The sequence below is a fragment of the Podarcis muralis genome, chromosome 9 (assembly GCF_964188315.1).
Source record: "Podarcis muralis chromosome 9, rPodMur119.hap1.1, whole genome shotgun sequence".
Taxonomy (NCBI): Eukaryota; Metazoa; Chordata; class Lepidosauria; order Squamata; family Lacertidae; genus Podarcis; species Podarcis muralis.
In genome coordinates this window covers 79,232,161-79,249,444 of record NC_135663.1, presented here as the reverse complement: position 1 = coordinate 79,249,444, position 17,284 = coordinate 79,232,161, and the positions used below count along the sequence as shown (strand labels likewise).

General features: G+C 40.2%; 1 protein-coding gene across 7 annotated transcripts in view; it reads right to left on the bottom strand.

Annotated features, from left to right (window-relative positions):
- Positions 1-15,984, bottom strand: part of RAB28 (RAB28, member RAS oncogene family) — a 65,144-nt gene extending 49,160 nt beyond the window's left edge. Inside the window, exons 1-2 of one of the 7 annotated variants that reach the window (XM_077934528.1) lie at positions 15,521-15,984; positions 5,546-5,642 (exon numbers count right to left, since the gene is read on the bottom strand). In XM_077934528.1, the coding sequence (XP_077790654.1) occupies positions 5,546-5,642; positions 15,521-15,595 (172 nt within the window). In that variant the 5' untranslated portion in view covers positions 15,596-15,984. The remainder of the gene's footprint in view (positions 1-5,545; positions 5,643-15,520) is intronic. The other 6 variants (XM_077934524.1, XM_077934525.1, XM_077934526.1 and 3 more) reach the window with 6 other exon arrangements.
- Between the last annotated feature and the right edge of the window lie 1,300 nt (positions 15,985-17,284).

The window sequence follows — 17,284 nt, the reverse complement described above, 5'->3', positions numbered from 1 at the left end:
TTATCTCCTTGATAGCACAGCTAGAAAGACAGACTCAAAATACTAAACGATTGCACTTTCCAGCAATAGTAACTGGACTTGATTTTAAATATTGTGTCTAGATATTCCAATAGTCCTTAGCTCCTCACAGTGTATATGTGTCAGCATACTCAATATATTGTGTATGCTAAACCAGCACTACATTCCATTAATAAATATTCCAAAAGCAAAACACCTTCAATGTGACTTCAAATCTCATGAATTGAGCAGTGGTTTTTAATTTTTCTCTAGCAGAAATCCAAACTATTCGAGAGCCAGTGTGGTGTAGTGGTTAAGAGCGGTAGTCACGTAATCTGGGGAACTGGGTTCGCGTCTCCGCTCCTCCACATGCAGCTGCTGGGTGACCTTGGGCCAGTCACACTTCTTTGAAGTCTCTCAGCCCCACTCACCTCACAGAGTGTTTGTTGTGGGGGAGGAAGGGAAAGGAGATTGTTAGCCGCTTTGAGACTCCTGAAGGGGAGTGAAAGGCGGGATATCAAATCCAAACTCTTCTTCTTCTTCTCTTCTTCTAATATCAAACCTTTATAATACTTCATATAAGCATGATCCAGCCAATTTGAAACATTTCCCAGTCTCACTGATCTCACTAAATAAAAGCTTAAATCTCACCCACAGGAATTCATTTGTTTGCATCACACCCCCAAAAAATGTAATGATAAAGAAAGAAAGATGTACCGTACTTTTTGCACCATAACACTCCCTTTTTTCCTCCTAAAAAGTAAGAGGAAATGTCTGTGCGTGTTATGGAGGGAATGCCTACGGGTGGCATGCCTACGGATTTTCCTCCTCTAAAAACTATGTGCGTGTTATGGTCGGGTGCGTGTTATAGAGCGAAAAATATGGTAACAGCTAAGAACCATAGCTGTCAACTTTTTCCTTTTCTTACTAGGAATCCTATTCGGAATAAGGGAATTTCCCTTTAAAAGGGGGAAACGTTGACAGCTATGCTAAGAGCCAGGTACTGCTGGAATCAGTTCATGTCAGATAAGTAGTATGTCCACTTTTGCACACACTTTAAAAGTACTTAAAAGTACTTATATCTAACAAAATACTGAACACAAGAGTGTAACAAATTGCAATCATGCCTCTTCCATTTAAAATAAATGTGTATGTGTAGAAACAACTCACATAAATTATTCCCTATGCCAACTTTTATAACCAGTGTTAACATTACCACGGCAAAATATACTGCCTACATACATCACATTTTAGAACATAGTTCCATGAACTGTTTGAACAGCACAGCTTGCATAATACAAAATAGTGATTTCGTGCTCAAAATCTAAGCAGCCAATGCATTCCCCCCCCCCCGAACAAAAATCTCAAAGGGATGCTTTAGGTCACAATTCCAGCATCATAGTATGCTACTTTTTACGGACAGAAGCTCTGTGTCATCGTAACAATGAGCAGACTAGCGAAAATTCAATAGGTGCATTTTTTTCTCAAAACTGCATTTTCTCTGTCACACGGCTGTTAGCAGAGCAGCTGGTCAAGACAAGGTGGAAAACCCTAAACAGTCCACATATTCAAGAGCAATATATATCCTAGGTTCCCATGTTACAGATGTCAACCTGAGGAAATGGAAGGTGTATGCGTGTGTGTGTGTGTGTGTGTGTGTGTGTGTGTGTGATGAAGAAAGAAAGGCCATCAGTTTGAATTTTGTGTTATATTGCAAATAAAAGTTTAATACACCCAAGTAACAGTTATTAAAATCCTTCATATCAGTTATAAAAATATCCATTTCTTTAAAACAAAAGTAATTCTATAAAACAAAAAGATTTAATTTCACTTACTCAATATTATTAAAGATAAAATTGATGAACCTTATGTTGATTACTCCTAATTAAATCAATGTAAATGAATTACAGTACTATGGTTTCAATCATGCACCCATTCATGTATATTTAGAGTGCAAACTTGCACGTCTATTTTTTAATTTTATTTCACAACGCCTATATATTGCTTGAATGTAATAAAGCTTCAAATTGGTTTATAAAAGTGTCTACTCAGAACTAAGCTCCACAACAAAATCAATAAGACATACACCTAGGTAAGCATATACAGGATTTTAGTCTTAGTCCCACTGCATTTAACATAAAAAGTATTGATCTTTTACAATATACAACTAACATAAACATAAGGTTTCCTGTCTGAACACCTTTTAAAATTCTTCCCATAACATTGCTGCATAGTCAGATAAATAAATGATCAGGAAAAACAGCATGCAAACTTGAGAAAATTAGCCAGTTTTGATAGTGTTTTGCCTGTGTTAAAGAGATACATGTAGAAACTATATTCAGATCTGGAACTTTCTTTCTATATAATAAAGCTAGTGTGAATAATGGTTTTAACAACTTTTCTGTGTAAATATATTCCTGAAGGGCATTTGACGTGTCAAGCTACTCTCAAATGAATGGAAGCTCTCATCCATTCTAATGAACCTTGCACAGGAGAACTTCCCTTGGATTGCACCTGAAGGCACCCAATTAGCAGGGTTGTCAAGACTTAAGACTAATGTGCATCAAAGCTATGAGCAACATATTACGTTGAAAAATATCTTATTATGATTACAACGTTCAAAAACACAGGGTTCTTCCCTCTTCAAAATATGTTGATAGCTGTATTTTCCTAGAATCCTGGTCTTAAGCCCATTTATTTGGCAGAACTTTGTACTGAAATAAATGAGACTAAGATATGTATTTTTCAAATGAGGCCAGAATTATTCAGTTAGGTTCCATTTCCATGTATATTTAAAACTGGAGAGAATACAGACTATCCATGTAGATGTTGAACAGTGGTAAATATTTCAAGTAACTATACACAAATATGTTTTACACAATTGCATGATGTATATTTTTGGTCCTATAGCAAAAAAAAACCCTTTAAAGTTTTCATATGTATTGAATATTAAAAATTCTTAAGAAATTTTGTTTTAACTTCAATTTTTTTGTACTTTACAGGAAATAATGTTCAATTGAAAGTGAAGCTGAGTTTATTAGGAACACAGGGCAGATAGCCAAACTCATTTGGTCTGAATTGATGCCACTAGCAGGATTCAACAGCAGCCTTCTAAAAGTATACTTGGGGCACTGGTTAACCTTACTTAAAGTTCTACACAGTAAAGATGGAACTGAAAACACGTCTGTCCTCCTTTTTTACTGAGGCCTTTTAAAAGCCTTTTCACAGTGAAACCCTGTTTACTGGCTTATACCCACAACCTTCCTGAAAGTATTTTGACTGTGACTCTTAAGGAGCTCTATCTGCAAAACTTCTGACTAACAGATGCACTATTTTAAGCATTGAAATCTGCACAGTGGTTACATCTAAATGACACACTAAACTGGATCATAAAATATAATGAACCAGGCCACTATTAGGAACATAATTCCCTCAAAGAGAATTGAATCAGTTTTAATTTTAAAAATATATCATTTTACAGTTAAACTATTCAACAATATTTGTGCTGGAAGATATGTACCACAAATCCAAAAACATTTATCCCAATGCAGAGACCCTTGCATACAGCAGTAGACTGAGTACGAGAAGGACCTTCCATACAAAACAGTTGGCTGACACCATCAGCTGTGGTAGCACTGGAATTGGGAGGGAAAAGAGGTCCCTAGAATCAGACCTTCTTCCCTCCAAACCCAAAATAAATGCCTGTCAAAGCTAACAAGAATAAAGGTACCAAATATGAGCTGAAATCAATATTCAGTCTTGAACAATTACCAAAGGTTCATGAAAAAGGAAGCAGAATAAGCGTTTTTATTTAAAATACTTTCACTTTAAAGGGTCGTCTTCAAAAATATTAACCCCAAAATATTAATCCCACAGCTCTCAAGAAACTGCAGTTTTGTTACCTGGCCCCTAATGAGTTCAATCACAGTTACTGTTTCTTTTTGAAATTGCTATTCTAGTTATTGCACTTTAAAAATAACAATGTTGCTATTCAAATAACAATTGCATTCATCTTTAAAAATGGATTTCTGTGGCATAAACATTTTGAGCACAAGAAGACTTATTATGGCTCTCCAACAAACATTACCACTGATAACTAAAAAGTTATGCCATCATGTACAAAGAGGAGCTTGTGAAAAAATCTGGAAAAATAACAATTTTATGTACTCCACCAAAAAGCAACTGAAATGTTCTTATAAACACAAATACAAGAAATATGCAGATGTTATAAAGAAAGTGGGTAATATTTTATTAGAATTGGCGAGAAAAATTATTGTAGGAAAAGAAATTTTCCCAAGCATTCAATCCCCATTTAGAATTCAATAATGATTTAATATGTTACACAAACTTAGCAGCTATTATTGGGGGGGGGGGTGAGGGGGAGATAAGAAGAAATGTATTTCTGGCCCACATTCTGCTATTGAGAATATGATACATATTGTATGTACATCTGAGAACCAAGTGGGCAACACAGGATTATTCTCTACATTCCTAAAAAATAAGCACCCATATTTGAGATTTAATATCACATCCAACAAATCAATGTAGTTTGAATGTTAGTAAATCTGGAAAAGTCCTGACAACTTTCCCAAATTTCTGCTGAAGTCTAGATTCTGAATTATTTTTCAGGCCCTCTAAGAATGACACTTATTTAACAGAATTTTCAGAAAAGTTCATCTGAGGTTTAGCACACACAAAAATCCTGCTCACTGTTCAATTCAACTATGCTTCATATGTATTTTCCTGAAACATCCCAGAAATAATAAAAGTTCAATCTTGCAGCAACATTATCAATTCTCCCTGCAGTTTCATAGTGAAAATGCTCTCTCCAGCTTTGGTTTGTTAAGCACACCAGGGGAAAATGCCTTTAATGGAATATTTTTATGCTTGCAAATTGAATTACATTAAAATGATCAACTCATTTTAGACCCCCCAATTGTTTAGAAACAAACTTTAAGATTCTGCCATTCTTTTTTAATTACTTCTTTACGTTTTCCATGCAGTGTACTACAACTGGCATCTAAATAGTTTCTTTGCATCACGAAGTGAAACATCTTGAATGCTCAAACTGTATTTTTATGAGTGCCTGGGGACCCTGAATTTTAGTGGTCTATTAAATGCCAGCAATTTCATGCTGCCTTGCATAAGACAGCATTCACATATCACAGCCTAGCAATTCCATAGTTACAGTATATATGTATCCCCTCAACCTAAGTAAAAGTAGGGGATATTTTATCTAAAAACCATATTCATTTCAAAATAAGCATTTTTCCATTTCCAATTTACACATGGTGTATCTACTTTAAATCCTAGATTCAAGAACCTCATACAAACACATTCTTGGGAATCTAAATATTCACACACAACAAAACATGATGTAAATATAAAAAACAATCCTTCATCAGTAAGTGTCCTGTATTAGTAACTGAAGCTGGTTCATACTTTTAGAACTTCAGAACTTTTTATGTGCTTAAGATTTACAGTCCTTTTCTCAACACTTTACTGTTGGTCACACTTTTTCGTATTATGCATGTTAATCTCCTCTTACCTGGGAGTGTTATTCTTTTCAAAAAGAAGTCAAGTCCTATGGTTTGTTTGTACTGCTTCCCAAAAGCTTCTTGAGCAAAACGTGTGGCTAAGGATGTCTAAAAACAGAATCATATTAAGTTCACTTGATATCTCAGAAGACACAACTGAAGTAAAACATAATAAAATGAAAACTAGGCAAGTTTTAAATCAGAACATCCCAACTGTTGTGTTTTTTTTTGGGGGGGGGGGGTTGGTTCCTGTTAACAGATAGGATACCAATTCTAAAACTATAGAAGAGAAATTTCTAACACAAAACTGATGTCTAAAGTGAGAGAGCACAATAGAATAAAGGTGTACATCCTATTCTACACACACGAAGTCTGGGCTGCTCTAGCAGAGAGCACAAGAATTTATCTTTACATCATAGGATCATAGGATGCTGCCTTATATCAAATCACACAATTTCTCCATCAAGCTCAGTATTATCTGCAAAGACTGGAAGTAGCTCTCCAAGGTTTCAAATAGGGATTGTTCCCAGCCCTTCCTGTAGATGCAGAGTTGAACCAGAGATCTTCTAAAAGTAAAGCATATGCTCTGCCACACTCCAGATCTTGCCTTAATTACTCAGCACTGTAACAAGCAAAGCACTTCAGAACGTTGTTTGTCTTCACAACAACACTGTCCAGGATTCAAAGACCACACAAATAGTTCATGTGCCCAAGGGGGCTTTGGACCTGTGTTTCCTTCCCTACATGGATGACTTTTGATGTTGATAGGCGTTGCAAAAACAGCTTGTCACATGGCCAAAAAGTATACAGTTCAAGTAAAAATGTTTTAAGAACATCTCACCAGGTTAGCACAAGCCCAAGAAGAGAACCAAAGCAAAGAGAAGGCAACCTGACTAAGACCACAGAACGAGTCCATGAAAGAACTGGGATGTGTATCTAGAATTCCTAAAAGCAAGTTTGAAATTCTATCCACTGGACTACTTTGCCTCTCACTTTCTGAGCACTAATCTACTTCTGTAGATGTTAATGTATGAGAGGCTATAGAGATATTCAAGTTATGAATAAATGCAAGAGTTTAGAGGATATGCCTAGAAAATAAGAAGCAATTTTCCTATTAATATGTGGGCCTCCTAGCAATAAAACCATGTAAGTTTAGTGGAATAGAATCCATTTCCTAAAAGATACGCTTACTGATAATTGTGTTGTTGCTAAATTAAGCCCAATACATTTTCTAGAAAAAAGGGGGGAGGGAAAGGATTTTAGACTGTAAGCTGCAGACTGAGAACAATAACCTACCTTACAGTGGTATCATAATTCATTTCAATGTTTATATATTTATTAATTAAAAATTATATTCACAATAAATTTATTTTGACATTTTGATTTGAAAAATATCTTCCAAACAATGTGAAAATATTTCAGTATTTCAAAATTGCATTTTAAAACTTTATAGGAATAAAGTATATAAATTGTATGACATCAGAGAAAACTACAAAAATGAGAATGTCAGACATAATAAATAAATGGAAGAAATCACCAAAACTACCCTCATTTTGCAAACAGATTCCTACCTTAAAATATTCCTGTATTTTAATAAGAAATTGTATAGGAATATTTAATTTTTTCCAAATCAGAAAGGTTATATACAGTATCCTCCCATCCTTGATTTATGGGATACTGTAAATATTGACTTTATCACTGTGTGACACTCAATATTCCCTAAGAGGTTTCTAGAGGCATTAATGAACACACTCTTTGGGTTTACATCTGCCAATAAGTGCAAGAAGTTTTCAACAACTCAGCGAAGTTTTCTAGGACAACTTTCATGATCCCCACTTAATGCAAAAGAATTTAGAGCAGAAAAATCAGGAGATGGGTGCCTTATTACTTTGCAATTGATAAATGTAAAGTGCCCTATACCAACAGCTCAGGGGGTTGTGGGGAGAGAAAGAGAGACCAATATGTAACATAGCCAAGTTTTAAAAAACAAAAAACAAAACACTGAGGAATTAAAAATGAATCCATTATATCTGATTTACGATCTTTGGTAATTTGCTTTCACTGGAATCTAAGTACTACAAATAAAGCCTCAAGAAGTACCCATAAACAAATAAACAAATCTCTTCTTGGCCTCAGGAGCCAAAATAATAAACCCTAAGGCCCCATTCTAGGCTCAGGTTGTTAAGAAGCATTGCTTATATGTCGAAACACCCAGAATAGTACCCAGAAAGCGAAGAGCTATAAGAGCTCTGGCGTGACGTGCTGCTAGTAATCTGTATTCAGCAGAAACAGCCAAGTTATTGGGTCTTCAGCACAGTTGTCAAACATGGGGGCCTTTTACAGTTTAAGACTCCCAAAGTAGCCCTCAGCATTCCTAGTTGATTTGCTGAAACTGAGGATTCTAAGTCTCAGAAGAAGAGAAGAAAGAGAGAGAACAACATACAACTGTTAAAATTCCTTCCATGTGAACTTCAGGTACATCTGTCTTAATCCTACAGCCTGTTCATTCCATTAGCTGTTATTAAAGGGGGTGATTAATCATCCTCTAACTAACCACTCTTTTGCCATATCATGTATTTATACTCTCCAAACTTAACTTCCAGTAAATACTTTTCTTTAGTCTTTTCCTTGTGGTTTTCTTTGCATTCCACAGCAGCACTTCCTTCTCGTCTCCACAAGCCTAGTCTGGCTGACAAATCTACTAGCACCCTATATTCCATTTCCCTTCCTGCTAGAGTGGGTTCACCGGTCAAATGTTTTCAATTAAGGCTGCACTGAATTTTTGCCCTCTAATTTTTCAGAAGAAAATGAGAATTTACAGAAAGAAAAGTTTCTCACAAAAACATTTCTGCAAAATAACTTCTTCCTTTGTGCACTATTTGCTGGTGGGGCATAGCTGCTTCTTTCCACAGTTTGCCACTTCAGTGCCATTTTTTCAAACTATTGTTTCTCATTACAGCAAATCAGAATTGGAAATCATGATTTGAAGAAGCATTCTGACTATCATGCATGTAAACCAAATTTAGTAACCTTCATTAACTACGGCCTAACCTGAATTGAGAAAGAGGTCCAGTTCAGACACAATAGAGTCAGTCAGCTAGACATCATTTGAGTGGGCACGCACCTAAGCATTCCACTACCACCCTGGTTTGCAATCCCAAATTGTAGGTGGTCCTTAAACTACAATTTCAGACATCAGGGAAACTCTGGTCTAAAAAAACCAGGAAGTCTCATTTGCAGCCAGTCACACAAGAGGAAAGGGAAGCACTCAAGTTTCTTCAAACCAAAGTTTGGTGAGAAGTCCAGTTACATTTGAACCAGGCCACACTGACACATGCACATGAATCACAACTCTTGTAAGAATTGCAGAAAGAGTGTTGGGTGTGAATCTCAATCAATTTCAAAGCCCTTGTCAACATGGGAGTTGCTAATGCTACCTACATTTCTTAAAAGCTAGGGTATGGTCATTTTCCATATAGGGATATCATCAGGATGAAAAAAAACAAGCTGTAAAGTAATTTACACACTTTAAAATGCTTTTTAAAAATGTAAAATAATAAAGGCTTCCTTCAAAAGTAAGCGTCTCTAGTCCATAATTAGGGATAAAAGTTTAGAAGAGTATAATTCTAAGCATACAGCGTACAATATTATAGTCAAGTGTATCATGTCATATAAGGCACTCATAACCATTATATGGTAATTCTCAGTACAATGGGAACAGACATGGTCAGAAACTGTAAAAACTCTACAAGCAACTGTGCCACACAATCCAAGAAACGTACTTCAGTGCTCCCAAAAACCAGTAATGAACCCCCAACCCGCTGTATCTTCTGCTTGTTATTGCTCCATTGATATTAAGCTGAGTGCTCCTGTTTCTGGACAGAGGGCATGGCTCTTCTCCACTAGAGTTGAAGGCTGGGGTAAATGTGGCCTTCTGGATGATGGTGGACTACAACTCCTATCAATTCCTGGCCACTCACCATGAGGCTGTTCATATCTGAGAAGCCACAGGTTTCCCACACTAATATAGTTCATTGCTTCACATGTGTATGGTCCCAGATTCAGTTCCCAGCATCTTTAGTTAAAGGATATGAGGTATCAGAAAACAGAAAGGCCTGTGGAGAACTACCATCAGAAGGGATAAACAGGCAGTTGCTCTGATTCTGTACAATATAACTAAGGAATGAGGTAGGGAGTGGCCAGGATTAGTCTTTTCAGTTGTGGCACCCCATCTTTGAAACACTCTCCCTATGTAAGCTTGCCTAAGCAACTTTTGAAATCTTGGTGTCAAGCGTGAAGACCTTTTCAATGTCTGCAGGTAGCTCCAGTTTTGTATACTTTGCAGCTTTGGTTTTAATGTTGTGATAGGTTTTCCCTACTGCTGATTTACCATTAAGCTTTTGTTTGGGGTTTTTTGATCTACTATAAGTTACCCTGGGAGATCTTCAGAACTGAAGGGAGAGGTACTAAATATGTAAAATAAATACATTCTTTAGATTCAAGAAGCATTCAGCCAGTCACTGTTGGAAACAAAATACTGGACTAGGCGGAAAGTCTGATCCAGCAAAGCAATTCTTCTCAACATCATCATCATCATCATCGTATTTATTACCCACCCTTCACATTAAGATCCCAGGGCAGGTTACAGCTAGAAAAAATAATACAATATAATGAAAACAAATCCACCCCCAAATACCATGCAATACATATAAACTAAAACAGATTATATAGGAGGGGCACTAATAACAACAGTTCAATTATCAAAGACCAAGAAGAGGAGGTGTGTCCTTGGCAAAGTGACTCTTTGCGCACCCCCACCTATATCAGTTCATCCCCTGAGCAGCAAGTTGCTATTTAACTTCCCACAATGTCCCAGAATAATGCTGCACCAGAAGCACTGCAGGAAATTAAAATGGAAGGTGCCCAGACCAAACTGCCTAGCACTAATCAGAGACCCAGGGTAAGAGACAGGGCCATGGCCTGAGGATGTTATGTCATGAAGCTGGACCTGAATGTAAAGGTAAAGGGACCCCTGGCCATTAGGTCCAGTAGTGACTGACTCTGGGGTTGCGGCACTCATCTTGTTTTATTGGCTGAGGGAGCCGGTGTACAGCTTCCAGGTCGTGTGGCCAGCATGACTAAGCCGCTTCTAGTGAACCAGAGCAGTGCACGGAAACGCCGTTTACCTTCCCGCTGGAGCGGTACCTATTTATCTACTTGCACTTTGACGTGCTTTCGAACTGCCAGGTTGGCAGGAGCACGGAACGAGCAATGGGAGCTCACGCCGTCATAGGGATTCGAACTGCCGACCTTCTGATCAGCAAGCCCTAGGCTCTGTGGTTTAACCCACAGCGCCACCCGTGTCCCATGGACCTGAATGTACATGCTTCTAAATGTACACTCTTGAACACTAAAGCATGATACAAGTAGTGCCTGCTATTTCTAGCACTACAGCCACACATTTTGAACTATTTGGGCTGTCTGTAAATGTGAAAGAGCAGCCAGAGACTTTTAGAAAACAATCTTAACTATCCTTATAATTACTCTATGATTTTTTTATGATGGCTTGGATGGTACATACTTCAGAGCTACGTGAAGAGGCCAGAAACAATTTTAAACCAGGCTTGTAATACAAGTTAGAGAGGGCAAGCTGGCAGCTTATAGGAGGAATAAGCTGAAACTGCAGCACTGCACTAGGGCAAGGTACATAAAAGACTATCTTGGCTGTGAGGCCAGGAAGACCTGATCCTTGCCTTGCTGGCCTTTTTCCACCTGGCCTGGGAGGGCAGGATTGGACTGACTCCAGATGCAAAAGCTGTGGCTGCTGAACAGATTCTTGGGTTGGAGTGTTGTTGAGGGGAATTTGTGGAGGGTGGGGTTGTTGCCGTTATTGATATTAATTTTTTGCATCTTTATTTAGACCTTATTCTGATTTATATGGAAATTGTTCAGTTCGGTTGTGTACTTTCTGGTGTTTAATTTATTGTTAATGACTATTTTTGCCATGTTTATAATATGTAATTTTATATTTTGTAAAATTATATTCTGCAATTTCTATACGGTTTTAACTTTAGAAAGATGATTGATTTAAGTTGCTCTCTGTGAATCTGACACAGTATCAGCAAATTTACATTCTGCTATAGAGTCCGATTTCTCCACTATGCTCAGGGCTGGCCCAAGACATTTTGAAACCTGAGGCAAACCACAAAATGCCCCCACCACCACCACAGGGAAGGACGGATGCATGAAGATCTACAACAGGAAGAAACAGGGTGGTGGAATCAAATCAACCTTACCTGATGGTTGAAGTGGGAAACAAAGGCTGTTGTGGTGAGGAAAAGGGGCTCACTCTGAAACATGCTGGGTGGCTGCAGAGCCCAGGAGACCCCAACATTTCCCCCCAAAGGGTGGGAGGAGACCAGCAGCACCTCCTATTCACCAAGAGGCTACTGGGGGTGGGATGACAGCTCCAGGTCGCAGATCCAGTTTCCAAGCAGCAGGTCTAGCCATTGCTGTAGGCCAGATCTGCTGCCCCTGTGGATCCTGCCACCTAAGGCAGTTGCCTCACCTTGCCTCATGGCTGGGCCAGACCTGACGATGCTCTACTTGCATATATGACTCCACTGCTCTCTTATCCTAAGAGCAACTAAACCCTTTCCCCTCATCATTCACCAGTGGGCACGGGGCACACTCCTTATGCTAGGCTATATCATTTTTATTAGAACAGAACTTTATTCCTCCTCATCTTAAATGAATGCTACTGAAAAGTAAATGGATGCAATATTGGTAATAGACCTAGTTCTCAATGATGTGCCTGGGCTATTCCACTTCAGACTACAGGTGCGGAGACCTGCATCGCTGGATGCTCTTGCATAGTACAGGGGGATCCCTTTACCCTACACTACTCACCATGATTTCCCACTCAAGTCCAGTTCAAAATGCATTCTAGTGCCCTTGGAAGCCTACCTAGGCTCATTTTTACTTTTAATCAAGTTAGGGGCTTAAAAAAAAATAATCTCCATTTCGGGACCTTTTGTGAATTTAACAGCTTTACAAAGACTGCTATACAAATGCATTTGACTTTGTTGGCCCCTTCCCAGCTTTACTATAATAAAGCTTTATTGAAAACACTCAAGGGGAGCAGCAGAGACCAACACACCAGCTCCAATACCACCACCACCCAAATTGTGCTCTTCAGCTTGTGGGGGCAGGGACGCCTCCTCACCTGTTTCAGAATCCTGAAATACCAGGGTTATTTGGAGAGCCAGTGTGGCATAATAGTTAGGACTATGACCTGGGAGACCATGGTGTGAATCCCCACTCAGCCATGAAGCTCACTGGATGATCTTGGGCCAGTCACCATCTCTTAGTCCAGTGGTTCTCAAAGGGTATGGCAGGAGAGGATGGTGTGTGGCGGGAAGATTCAAGGACAAAGAAACATTTAAACATTTTCATGTAGTACAGTTCAGTACAATACAGGGGGGGGAATGGATATATTTTTAAAAATGAAAGGAGGAGGACCAAGTGATACCGAGAACTATCTCATCCTACAACTGAGATTACCTTGCAAAAGCAAGCTCATACATCTCGTTGAGGTTGTATACATACTTAAGGTACATATTTATACTTTATAATTCTATTGTGGAAATAATTCATGTTCTTATATAGCTGTATTGCTTTATAATTTCTGGATGTCCCATGCTAATATTATAAAGTAATTGTGTACAAGCAGTGCTAGTTGCTGTTTCCTCTCTTTTCCAATGTTTTTCTCATCTATAAAAAAATTTTGGTGTGGCACAAGCAATTTTTTTCTGCAAGTGTGGCCTCCGAGAAAAAGAACTGAGAACCACTGTCTTAGCCTAACCTCCCTTCAAAGAGTTCTTGTGAGGATGAAATGGGGGGAAACTATGTACCCCTCCTTGAGCTCCTTGGAAGGTAAAGCTGTTCTATAAATTTAATAAATAAATGAAATAGAAACCCTAGAAAGTTTTGATGTCTTTTTTTCTAACAATCTAAAACCCGTAATCATCATGTGACAGCCCAACCCTATTTTTAAATAGTAATAATAACAATAATAATAATTCCCACTGTGTTCAGTGAAGTGTTCTTCTTCCAAAGAGAGGAGCCCTGAGCAGCAAATGACAAAAGTGAATACAGTGGTACCTCGGGTTAAGAACTTAATTCGTTCTGGAGGTCCGTTCTTAACCTGAAACTTAACCTGAGGTACCACTTTAGCTAATGGGGCCTCATGCCACTGCTGCACTTCCGCCGCACAATTTCTGTTCTCATCCTGAAGCAAAGTTCTTAACCCAAGGGACTATTTCTGGGTTAGCAGAGACTGTAACCTGAAGTGTCTGTAACCCGAGATACCACTGTACTCTCGCGGGCAAGGCCAGATTTAGGTTTGATGAGGCCCTAAGCTACTGAAGGTAATGGGGCCCTTTATATGTCCAGCTGTCTTTTGTAAACAACAAATTGTTGCTGTTTTTTGTGTTGAATATATGCTATACAGTAATTTATGGACCTAATAGAGTTTGGATTTGATAGCCCGCTTTATCACTACCTGAAGGAGTCTCAAAGCGGCTAACAATCTCCTTTCCCTTCCTCCCCCGCAACAAACAAACACTCTGTGAGGTGAGTGGGGCTGAGAGACTTCAGAGAAGTGTGACTAGCCCAAGGTCACCCAGCAGCTGCATGTGGAGGAGCAGAGACGTGAACCCGGTTCCCCAGATTACAACTCTTAACCACTACACCACACTGGCTCTGATCTAATAGGTATCTAAAGCCATTTGCACATAACAAAATATGTATGGTATTTTATCAAAGTAATTGTTGAACTGAAATACAGTTAAGAAGTATATTAATAGTGAAACACTGTTGTATGTAGGTTTTATTTGTTTTTTATCTTATTTTTCAGAAATGTACATCCAGGTTTTTTTCCTTTAAATTTTTTGGGGGGCCCAAGAGAGTGAGGCCCTAAGCTATAGCTTGTTTAGCTTATACGTAAATCCAACACTGCTCACAGGGTTTTTCTTTTGCAAGGAGGCGCTACTTTAGTCACTTGAGCTCCCACCTGCTTTAAGGAGCCCTGGCAGGTATCAGATCTGCCCCTATCATGGAGAGGATCCTTGTGTGTGGAGGGGTGTTCTTATTTATTTACTTTATTCTTTACGCAGGCAAGTGTAAAGAATAAAGTAAATAATTAGGTAAGTGTTCTCCTGTTAGCATTTTGGATGGGCCGACATAAATGAATTCCTAAGAAAGATATTGAGTCTGTGGTTGGTGTCAATAGAAGATACAACTCATGTGCTCCTGGAATGCCTTTTCTATCATGATCTTAGAAACAATTATATTCACCCACTGTTAAGAGTGCAGAAGGGAAGGACATCCCTTGCAATGACCTGTTTGTTTTTCCTGTCTGATCCAGAGAAGTACATATCTTTCAGAACATCCCAATTCTTTGTTAAGGCTCTACAGATCCGTGCTACAAAACTTAAGGAAGGTATGGGATTTTTTAAAAAGGTTAAGGAGTAGAAATGCAAGTCACTATTATTGTTATAATTACCATCGTTTTAATGTGAATACTGGCTGTTTGCTAAAACAAAATAAACTATTTGCTTTCTTAATTACATTGGGGGGGGCGGTAGCATCACTCCCCCCCCCCCCAACACAGACGATGTAACTAAATAAATAAGAAAACACCTCTTGGTGCATTTCAGGAAACGCCCGCCCCCCCCCCCCCCGGTGCGTTTGGTCCCTGTCATCTCTCTACAACCCCCCTGCGAGGTAGGCCGGCGTTATGAAAGGGCGAGGGCGAAGGGCGGCCCGGAGAGGGGCTGGCAAGGATCCCTCGCGAGACCCCAGACCCACAAGCCCGGCTCCGGCCTCAGGGGGTCTCACGGGGCGGGAGGCGCTTGGGGAGCGCGGTCCTCCCGCCCGCAATGACGGGCGGCGGCGAGTCTCGCTCCCTCGGGGGGCTGACTGACCTTGCCGGAGGTGCCGTCGCCCAGCACCACGAACTTGAGCTGCCGCTCAGGGCACTCCTCCTCCGAGTCCGACATGGCAGGGCGCCTTCAGTCGCTGAGGGGCCAAGCCGCCGCCGCCATCTTCGGCCCCCTCAGCGCTTTCCGTTAACGCCGACGCTGGGCGAGACCACCTGGCAGGAGAAGGGGGGGGGAGCCGGCGACGGACACGGCCGCGGAGAGGCCACCGCGCGGGAGGAGACGCAGAAACGGGAGTTAAGCGGCGCCGAGGGACGCAGAGAAGAGGGAACCGCGAGCCGCCGCCGCCGCCTGAGAGCACGGACTGGAGAGCCTCCCCCCCCCCCTCTAAAGGAATGGTTCGATCCGGAGCCCTGGAATGGGCAGCTGGGCGTCTTGGGCTTCGTAACAAGGCCGGCGCGGTAACTAAGGGCCCGCGGAGGGTGAAAGGTGACAGGAGGGCGGGGACAGAGGAAGGCGGAGCCCCGGTACCTGATGGAGTGGGCGGGGCGTCGGAAGCGTCCGCCAATGGCAGGGGAGCACGAGGGAGGGAGATTTGGGCATGCGCGTTGCTTTGCCTGCAGTTTCCAAAATTGAAAAACCATGGTTTGACGCACACATACCCGGCTTATAAAAACCATGGTTTGACACCCTCCCGCTTATAAAATTATGCATGACATGGAGAAAGTGGGCAGAGAAAAGATTTTCTCTCATTCTCATGACACTGAGAATGGAAGCTAGAAGATTCAGGGCAAGGCAAAAGAAAGCACTTCACGCAGCACACGGTTAGCCTGTGGAACTCACTCCCACAGGAGGCAGTAACGGCTGCCAACCTGGACGTCTTTGAAAGAGGGTTGGACAAATCCATGGAGGAGATGGCGATCAAAGCCATAATGACTGTGCTCTGCTTCGGCAGTTGGGAGGCAGCAATGCTTGCAAATGCGAGTTACTGGGAACCATGGAAAATGCTCTTGTGCTCAAGTTCTGCTCCCTGGTTCCCCTTAAGGAGGATCTGGCTGACCACTCTGAGAACAGGACTAGATGGGCTCAGCCACCCCCTTCCCCTCACACATACAAACCACACAGCAACCAACCAGTCTCCAGTCTCTTGTAATACCAACAAAAATAAATATATAAATAAAGGATTGACACATGTGATGCTGTCACAAAAATCCTGCACAAACACTAAGCATTAGAAAGAAATATAATTATCCCCCCATCTCAAAATCCATATGACAAAAGTGCCTCATACCAAGTGTATACAAACTGCGAAAAAGACTGAATTGAAAGTGGAGACTCTATATGCACTTTTCATTGTGTATTTGTTTGTTAAACAATAAAACCTTTAATAAAAACTAAACTGAAAACAGAATTGCTCAGTATTGCTTAATATAGATTGGCTGTTCTTATATACACGTGAGCACAAACCTAAGCAGTTTTATTCAACCGTAAGACACCTCTCCATGCTACAAGTTCAATGCAAACATGCAGTAAAACCCTAAGTATGTTTACTTAGAGGTCCCATTGTGTTCAGTAGGGTGTTGCTCCGTAGTAAGGGTGCTTAGAGTTGCAGCCTAATGCTTAACTTTCATCTCAAACACATTATTTCAGTACTCATTGACATACATCACTATTTTTCTCTTTCACATCTGTTTACTCTATATAAATGTGATACTGCTGAGTTTTGAACATGCCTCTGAAAGGATATTTCATAAGACACAAAGGAGCCTGGAGAAAGAGGGAAGACAGGTACATGAGTGACCATGACCT